The sequence below is a fragment of the Sprattus sprattus genome (genome assembly GCF_963457725.1).
Source record: "Sprattus sprattus genome assembly, chromosome: 9".
Lineage (NCBI taxonomy): Eukaryota > Metazoa > Chordata > Actinopteri > Clupeiformes > Clupeidae > Sprattus > Sprattus sprattus.
Window position 1 is genome coordinate 4,200,353 of NC_137928.1, and position 10,000 is coordinate 4,210,352.

Consider the following 10,000-nt stretch of genomic DNA (forward strand, 5'->3'; position numbering starts at 1 on the left):
TGGCCATACAGTGAATGGAGATATGTTGAAGTCCCTGTAAGGTTCTTACACAAGCCTCACGCTTAAGCCCTTGATTGGATCTCATCACCCGAGTGTGTATACTGAGCTCAGAATGGCCGTGATTGGCTGAGTCACCTGAGTGTGTATACTGAGCTCAGAGTGGCCGTGATTGGCTGTGTCACCTGAGTGTGTATACTGAGCTCAGAGGGGCCTTGATTGGCTGAGGCATGTGGTTTAGGGGCTAGTCACAGATGTAAAGCCACACCTGTTTGCTTCTTAAACACAGGTTATGGATTTGGATATATGACGATATGATAAAGTGACCTCACAAGTAGCAGTGATGTTTCTCTCCCTCATTGTTGAGTTTATCTTCATCATTGTGATGACACTATCTAGTGAAGAAGGCTGACTTCGTCTTGATCTCTTTGGCTTCCTCTTCTCTCCCTCTCCTGTGTTTCTCTCTCTCTCTCTGCAGCTCCGTGGAGTTCCGCAATCAGCACCAAGAACATCTCCCCGTCGCTCTACCAGGCCACCATCATCGACCTCCACCCCTCCTCCACCTACAACATCCGCATGATCGCCAAGAACCGCATCAACAGCAGCGCACCTAGCAACGAGCTCACCATCACCACAGACGAAGCCAGTGAGTGCCCCCTGCCTTTAGTCTCGCGTAGCTGGACTTTATTAGCATTTAGCTATTAGCATATGTGTCTTGAGACAACCAGGGTCAAACGGGGACTTAAATGTGTGTGATTAAACGACTATGGCATTTCAAATATAGAAGTGAAAGGTGAGACCAAGACAGTCTGGCACTGCAACTACAAACTTTGTCTGTGTGGACTGTAAGAATACTCTAAGAGAACATGTCACCTAGTTGCAGTAGTGGCAGCTACACACGACAATAGCAGCAACATCCTTTTTTACATTTTTATAAATAATTGAATTTAAGTCATATAAAATATTTAAAATTATTTTGAGCCAGGGGGATCCATAAGGTCACCCAGTCATGCTCAATGGGGGGGGGGGGCTTCGTTTTCCTTCCCCAGTTGCATGGCTGAGTATGTCTGTCATCCAGGTCAAGGTCACAAGTTTGATCTGGTGGGGTTTGCTGCCCTCTGGTGGTTAAATTGTGTACTAAACACCAGTGCTGTGGCTGCATCTGGGTGTGACAGTCTGGAGCTGTGGTTCTGCCTCTCGCTGGAGGGAAGCTAGTTATCTGCAGCTTTTCTGCTCCAGCCAACCCATCAAACCAATTAACCCTAATTTATTCATGAAAAGTTAATTCCTCACGAGCTGTGGCTGAATCATGAGGCTGCTGCACTTCCTGTTAGGCAAATACTGGCCATAAATATTCATAACAACAACATGCAGATATTGTTTGGCTTGTGAGACTGTTTTAGTTTTCTAATCCATTCCCTTCAGATATTTACAGTTATCTGGTTAGCCTCATGGTATGTCTTATAAAATATTCTTGCTCAAGGCAAATTACACCTATTTGTGATGTTTTTCTCTAAATAAGATACAAAATATATGAAAAAGGGATTAATACTGAAGGTTTCTGATCAATGAATTGGCCATTACTGCCCATCTCCTTCCATCAGGTTTTAAATACACTAGATAGACATCAAAACTGAACTAGGATGAAGGCAGATTTATCATTTAATTAAAATCTATATCTGAATGTGTGAACAGATGTTTTTCACCACCTCTCTACTAAATGAAAACTAAGATATTACTCAGAGACAAACCCTCTTTCTTATTGTCATTTGGAATCGGACCAGAAACAAACAATACTCGCTCATTTGAGTAAAAACGAGATGACAATCGCTACGACAAGCGACTAACTAAGTTATGTCATGGAATAAAGAAAAACTGGAAACACTATGAGGCTGCAACTATACAACGACATGACATGGTGTCATTATTTTTTCAATTCTTAGAGTAAAAAACAAATCCAAGACATCAGAAACATCAGAGCACCTTCTAGACATTAGTAATTCCATAACGTGTGGTGTGGCTTAGAGCACCTTCTATACATTAGTAATTCCATAACGTCTTGTATTGCCTAGAGCACCTTCTATAGCGTAGCTATGTCAGTTATCGGACAGTGTCAAACATAGGCATTCTCTTAAACAATCAAAATGCTAGGTTTAATAATGGGTTAACATGACAACGCAAACGTTTGCCGATAACACGCCGTCCGATAATAAACACTGTTATGATTCATTAGTAGTTCCATAACGTGATGAATTGCACAGAGCACCTATACTGTGTCATGACTGGTCTCCCCTGCATGTACTGTGCCCATGGGTTGAGTTTAGGGGCTTCGCTAAAAGAGAGCACCTATGTGTTCACTACTCATTGTGTCCATTGTGTGAGTAAGTACTATAAGCCTGTGTTATGTGTTCACTAGTCACTGTGTCCATTGTGTGAGTAAGTACTATAAGCCTGTGTTATGTGTTCACTAGTCACTGTGTCCATTGTGTGAGTAAGTACTATAAGCCTGTGTTATGTGTTCACTAGTCACTGTGTCCATTGTGTGAGTAAGTACTATAAGCCTGTGTGTTTCCTTACTCCACTTCTCTGATGAGTGAACTTACTTGGGCCCCAATGTGACAGTGTGTAGAATAATGAATGGATGCCTTTGCCTTTTGATTAGGGAACTTACCTGGGTCAGTGTGTAGAATAATGAATGGATGCCTTTGCCTTTTGATTAGGGAACTTACCTGGGTCAGTGTGTAGAATAATTAATGGATGCCTTTGGGTTTTGATGAGGGTACATACTTGGGTCCCAATGTGTCAGTGTGTAGAACAATTCATGGATGCCTTTGCGCTCTGATGAGTGAGTGAACCTGATTGGTCCGATGACCCCTTGAACCCCTTGATGACCTGTGCGTTCCTGTGTGTGATCCAGTTGCGTTCAGCCCTAACGTGCCCCGTCTCTGCTCCTCCCCAGGTCCAGACGGCCCTCCGCAGGAGGTGCAGCTGGAGGCCCTGTCCTCCCAGAGCGTCAAAGTCACCTGGAAGGTACGCTCACGCCATGTCACGTCACGCCCCACAGCAGACTCCACTCTTGTGTCTGGAGATAAGAGATGACAGAGACTAGGAGATAAGAGTGTCTGAAGATAAACGTTCGTTTTTACCCCCCCCCCATTGCACTTGGAGATCTGGCCAAAATGAAACAAATTGGGGCTATAAGTGCTGCGTTTGGCCACCTGCCCAACAGAGCTAGAGAGTTGTGAATGCATTCTGTGTGTGTGTGTGTGTGTGTGTGTGTGTGTGTGTGTGTGTTTGTGTGTGTGTGTGTGTGTGTGTGTGTGTGTGTGTGTGTGTGTGTGTGTGTGTGTGTGTGTGAGTGTGTGTGTGTGTGTGTGTGTGTGTGTGTGTGTATGTGTGTGTGCTGCGTTTGGCCACCTGCGGCCACCTGCCTAACAGAGCTAGCGCTTCGCTTTGCTACATAGCTATTGTTTGGTGTCACACCCAACCTCAGACCTGGAGTCTACATTTCTGTCACTGTGCTTTTTATTTCTGTGGATTGATTGCATTTCCCAAAATACAACTTTAGCACACACACACACACACACACACACACACACACACACACACACACACACACACACAAACACACTTTGTCTAATCCATTTCAGAATCACTTGCTATGAGAGTCGCACCATAGGCTATGGTTTGCTTGACATTTGATGTCATTGTAGTTATCATGTCAGAGAAACGATTTTTATTGACGTGCCTGGCCACATTAATCCCACAATGCATCTCTCTCCCCTCCCCCCAGCCTCCACAAAGGCACCTTATGAACGGCGTGATCCGCACCTACCACGTCAGTTACCGTGAGTACACCAAAGAGCAGAACCGGCAGCTCACGCGCATCACTGTGGACGCCACCGGCGACCAGGAGACCGTCACCCTGGACAACCTGCGCAAGTTCACACTCTATGAGGTCATCGTCAACGCCGAGAACAGAGCTGGCATGGGCCCCGCCTCACACGAGGGCATCATGCGCACCTTGGAGGACGGTGAGTCTGTGTGTGTGTGTGTGTGTGTGTGTGTGTGTGTGTGTGTGTGTGTGTGTGTGTGTGTGGTGTGTGTGCGGAGATGGGCAGTATTTCTATTACTTGTATTTGAAATACATATTTCAATGACTTTGAGTATTTTGTCATTTGTATTTGATAGGGACGATAAAAAGATCGAATGTAACAAAATACTTTAGAGTGGAGTAATTGTGTATTTAAAATACTCAAAATACTTTCTCCAGTGTTTAGGCAGAAGAAGATCTTTATTCTGTCGGATTCTCCCACTAGACCATCTGATATGCCTTTGAATGCCATAGTCGTATCAGGCAACAGGCAAAAGTGGTGCTTCAAATGGAAATCGCCCCAGATCTCTCTTATTGACTCTCATGTTAAATCAAAAATTTTCACAAAACGGCTGTGTTCGAAAACTTACATAGCTGTCTTGATCCTTGTCAATTTATCTTCATTAGTACCCCGACTTAAAGGAGGTTCTTTCAAATAGCGAATCGAGTTGTTACACTGAACGTTAGCCATATGGACAGAATGTGGCCGTGTCTATTACCGTGCACTTTACGAAGTACAATGCAATACAGTGCGTAGTGTATTGCGTTCTGTCACTGATTAGTGTTGTCTCATATGGAACACTGACGGACACAGATGTGCGAGCCTTTTACCCATAAATCTGTGCGCCAGCTTCCTTCCTTCGGCCCACTGGAAATTTTAAACAAAGATGGCAGGCAAACTGTTTTGTATGTAAATTGACTTCTTTGGGCGTTTTCTCGCTTAGATTTTTCAAAAGTTACAGAGTAAAAGACACTGAACGATCAGATAACACCGCATTGTAACCAGCAATAGTGGTTGAAGTGATTTGCGAAGCGTCAGTCTTCCAAACTGAAAAGCTGCCGAAAGGGTTCCTCCTCTTTTGCTACTAGCCAAGATGGCACCTGTTTATGGCGAGTAGTGTCCATCATTTTGAATTTTTGACCGTCTGCAGTGCGCCATCCGGGTACTTTCAGTGCCCTGAATTCTGCTGGTTGTGTCAGGGTGAAGTCTGAAAGTCAGTGCTCGAAGTGCACAAGTGCGCAGTAATAGACACGGCCTATGACTTGATCAGAGCCGTATGACGTCCTTATACGCAATTTCGTTTGACGAAAGCACGGTGGGGCAAGCCCTCCTGGAAGCCATAGAGATTGCATTGAGAGCCCTGTTTTGTGAAAACAACAGTCACGCAGCTGCTGCCTGAACAAAATATATATACATAATCAATCAAGTTGTTGTCTTTTTATGGCCTTGCTTAGTTACATTGAAATTCTGTGACTGTTCTTCCTTTTTGTGGAGTTTACCAGAGCTGTGTGTAGTGTGTGTGTGTGTGTGTGTGTGTGTGTGTGTGTGTGGGGGGGCACCATCCAGAGACAGGTGTGCTTTTTAATGCTGAGTGTAAAGCTCCTCCTGTTGAAAGCTCCGTTATTACAGCTACATTCCACCAGGGGGCACTGTTTACTGTTACATTGTTGTTACTAGCGCTGCCTGGTGGTAACCTGTTGGTCTTCTTCTCTCTCTCTCTTTCTCTCTCTCTCTCTCCCTCCCTCCCTCTCTCCCTGTCTCTCTCTCTCTCTCTCTGTCACCTCTCTCTCTCTCTCTCCCTCCCTCCCTCTCTCCCTCTCTCTTTCTCTCCCTCCCTCCCTCCCTCTCTCTCTCTCTCTCTCTCTCTCTCCCTCAACCTCCCTCCCTCCCTCTCTCCCTCTCCCTCTCTCTCTCTTTCTCTCTCTCCCTCCCTCTCTCTGCCTGCAGTACCCAGCCAAGCCCCTGGTAACGTGGTGGCCACCCCCAGTTCCCCTGAAGCCATCTTCGTGTACTGGTCCCCTCTCCCTAACGACACGCTCAACGGCGTCCTCCTGGGCTACCGTGTCATCTTCTGGGCCAACCTGGCAGACGGAGGTGAGTTCTGGAGCCCATCGAGTTCTCCCCATCACCACACCCCCACACCTGTACAATCTGAACTCTACTACCCAACCCCTGCAGCCCAAAAGACCTTGCAAAAACAACAATGCAAAGGACTGTGTTAAGAAATGGGAAACTGCCATATAACTATCACGCTTCAGTGAAACAAAAAGAAGAAGAAGCACTATTAACCCGTTACAGAAACCTCATCTCTGTACGTACACAAACTTATGTAGTGTACTGCTACTGTATAGATACTCTGCACATATTGCAAGAGACTTCTACATCTGATTCTACCTTTTTTCTCTTAATTAAATTTCTATTCCACTTCTGGTTAGATTTCACCCTCATTACATTGGCTTTGTACCCGTACGCTGCACGATTACCGTAAAGTTCAATTTAATCAAATCTATAAACAAGCTAAATTGGTCCTAAAATAGTCCTGTGCTCAAATTTTCCAACATTGCCCGAAGAACATGATTATTTTTTGGTCAAGATTAATATGTACTGTAATGCAGTTGGGGAAGCCTGCTTTGCCATGCATTTGGCAGTTCCTAAAGTCACCACTAGGTGGAGCTGTAGCATAGTTTATGAGAGAAGGCAGTGCTCTCCTCTTAAGTAGAACAAACTGTACTTACTGACAGGCCTGGTGTGTCTTAAAACATCTCTGAACATGTGTGGGTGGACACATTTACACACATCTGTTGATTTCAGTGCACTTAAATCATATGTAGTGTCCAGTCTCAGTGCACTTAAATCATACGTAGTGTCCAGACGTGCTGAAATCTCTATGTATCCCTCAGTCACCACTGCTTAGATTTACTGATAACAGATCATTGGCTTTCAACAGACGCAAGTCATCACAGGGTGTGTATTTCATCTTTATCGAATAAACAGGCCAGTATCAGGGCCTCATCAGTATTACAGCACTGCACTGGTGTCTGGACCCAGTGTCCACTTATTGTATTACCTAATGACAAGATGGATGTCCTGCACCCACCTCACAAGCCCACCCGAGCTCTCCTGACGAGGCAGGCATCCAAACAGCTCTGCAGCCCAGCAGAGAGGAACCATCTGTGGGGGAGAGGGGACCAGAGCCTCCCCTCCCCTCCCCTCCCCTCCCCTCCCCTCACAGCAGGTTCAAGGGTGCAGGAGATTAGAATCAGGGGGGAGCGACACAGTTCCTTAAACACTTGATTAGTGTGTCATGAATGGAGCAGATTCAGTTGCTGAAATAGGTTCAGTTCACCATTGAAAGTGACTTGCTACGTGTGTCCATGTTGTGGGATGTTATTACTGGTCCTAACTGATTGATCTTTAAGAACCATGAAATACTTGCGTAGCTCTAGAAGAGTCATGTTCCATAATCCGGAGGAGTAGAACTCAAGCCAGTTAGAGTTTAAAACTGAGTTCCTGCACCTGTGGCCCCACTTGTTCTCGGTTTGTTCTGTGCGTTTCTCCATTGTTCTGTGGTGCTAATATTCTGTGTGCTTGTTCTCTGTGTGTGTGTGTGTGTGTGTGTGTGTGTGTGTGTGTGTGTGTGTGTGTGTGTGTGTGTGTGTGTTTGGTGTGTGTGTGTGTGTGTGTGTGTGTGTGTGTGTGTGTGTGTTCTGTGTTGTGGCAGAGCTGGGAGACATCAGGAACATCACCACCATTCAACCCCGCCTGGAGCTGGACGGCCTGGAGAAGTTCACCAACTACAGCATCCAGGTGCTGGCCTTCACCCAGGCCGGGGACGGCGTCCGCAGCGGCCAGATCTTCGCCCGCACCAAAGAAGACGGTAAGAGCATGTCCTCTGTGTGTGTGTGTTTGTGTGTGTGTGTGTGTGTGTGTGTGTGTGTGTGTCTGTGTGTGTGTGTGTGTGTGTGTGTGTGTGTGTGTGTCGGTGTGTGTCTGTGTGTGTGTGTGTGTGTGTGTGTGTGTGTGTGTGTGTGTGTGAAGAAGACGGTAAGAGCACACTCTACATGGCAGTCCGAAGTGAAGGGCAACATTCTCATGTCAAACACACGGCAGGTAACACACTGACCAACAAGGTTTAGGAGAAACCCTATTCTTGTAGAGAATGACACATTGTGAAAACGTCTGTGTATAGCATCTTGACCAAAGTAATGATGAAACAATGTGTGAGAAGGCAAAATTTGGAAGATGGTCTATGGAGATAATTTAACTATTAATATATATGTGTAATGTTACAAAACTGGCTCATGGTCCTGGATGTAAAACATCATTTAATTTCAAATTTTACAGGTTTAATAGTTTCAGGTTTTGATCTGAACATGCCACTGCTTTGTGTGTATGTTTTAATGAGTTTGTTTTGATGATTACCATGTTTGTTTGAATGACGGCCATGTTTGTTTTAATGACGCCCATGTTTGTTTTGATGACAGCCATGTTTGTATTGATGGCGGCCATGTTTGTTTTGTTGACGGCCATGTTTGTTTTCCTGCAGTCCCTGGTCCTCCCGCCGGTGTGAAGGCAGCAGCTGCCAGCAGCACTGAGGTGTTTGTGTCCTGGCTGCCCCCAATCAAGCTCAACGGCATCATCAAGAAATACAAGATCTACTGCTCCTTCAACTACCCTACGGTAACCAGACCAGGATACTCTCTCTCTCACACACACACACACACACACTCAAGATCTACTGCTCCTTCAACTACCCTACGGTAACCAGACCAGGATACTCTCTCTCTCACACACACAAACACACACACACACACACACACTCAAGATCTACTGCTCCTTCAACTACCCTACGGTAACTAGACCAGGATACTCTCTCACCACACACACACACACATACACACACATGTGTATGTGTGTGTGTGTGTGTACCAGTGTTGGGAAAGAGGGTGGGATGAAAGCACTGGTAGATTTACTACCACACTGGTGTTAAGCAAACTGCAGGCGTTGGTGTCATCAGTCCGGTGTGTAAGCTGCCATCACACTGGTTTATAGTAACAAACCCCTTCATTTGACTACAAAATGAGTTGCTTTTGAACATCACTCTGAATGCACACCAGCGTGGTAAACAAACAAATAAAAACATCTCGATCTGTTTTATATTATAAATATTATTTATAGATATACACTTAAGGTAATGAGGTCCCTTTCACAGACTTGTAATTTAGAATCGCCCTGGAATTACGATCAGAACGACGCGCAAATCAAACGTTGAAATGCTGCATTATGCATAAGGCCCCTTTATAAGGGTCTTTTCACAGTGTGCTTTCATCAGGCAGTCCTGGTCCCCCCCTCACCCCTCTGTGGTTCTGGATGCCACAGGTCCAGTGTCAGGGCTGGTTTCATGGGCCCAATCAAGCTGACACCTTAGAACTCATATTAATGTCAGGGCCACCCCCGCTGACTCATGGCCATCCCTCCCTCCCTCCCTCCCTCCCTCCACTCTCTATCATGGTCACACTCTGTGCTGTCAGTGCAACTGCCACACCCAGCAACAGCAGCAGACTCAGCAGGGAGAGGAGAGGAGAGGAGGAGAGGAGAGAGGAGAAGGGAGGAGGAGAGGAGTGGAGAGGAGAGGAGTAAAGATGAGAGAGGAGAGGAGAGGAGAGGAGAGGAGAGGAGGAGAGGAGTGGAGAGGAGAGGAGTAAAGATGAGAGAGGAGAGGAGAGGAGAGGAGAGGAGAGGAGAGGAGAGGAGAGGAGAGGAGAGGAGGAGAGGAGTGGAGAGGAGAGGAGTAAAGATGAGAGAGGAGAGGAGAGGAGAGGAGAGAAGTGGAGAGGAGAGGAGAGGAGAGGAGAGGAGTGGAGAGGAGAAGAAGAGAGGAGAGGAGTGGATAGGAGGATAGATGAGAGGAGTGGAGAGAAGGGGGGAGGAGGAGAGGAGAGGAGAATAAGAGAGGAGAGGAATAGAGAGGTGAGGGGAGAGGAGAGGAGTGCAGAGGAGACGGGAGGAGGAGAGGAGTGGATAGGAGGATAGAGGAGAGGAGTGGAGAGTAGAGGGGAGGAGGAGAGGAGTGGAGAGGAGAGGAGAGGGGGAGGAGAGGAGAGTAAAGAGGAGGAGGGGAAGAGAAG

At 46.2% G+C, this 10,000-nt stretch overlaps 1 protein-coding gene across 3 annotated transcripts in view; it reads left to right on the forward strand.

Moving 5' to 3' along the window:
- Window positions 1-10,000, forward strand: part of dscamb (Down syndrome cell adhesion molecule b) — a gene marked incomplete at both ends in the record, with an annotated part of 158,730 nt that overhangs the window by 122,656 nt on the left and 26,074 nt on the right. For 2 of the 3 annotated variants that reach the window (XM_080844787.1, XM_080844789.1), the window contains 6 exons: window positions 476-643; window positions 2,957-3,027; window positions 3,791-4,031; window positions 5,820-5,966; window positions 7,594-7,749; window positions 8,419-8,552. In XM_080844787.1, coding sequence (XP_080700913.1) covers window positions 476-643; window positions 2,957-3,027; window positions 3,791-4,031; window positions 5,820-5,966; window positions 7,594-7,749; window positions 8,419-8,552 — 917 coding nt within the window. The remainder of the gene's footprint in view (window positions 1-475; window positions 644-2,956; window positions 3,028-3,790; window positions 4,032-5,819; window positions 5,967-7,593; window positions 7,750-8,418; window positions 8,553-10,000) is intronic. The other variant, XM_080844788.1, reaches the window with a different exon arrangement.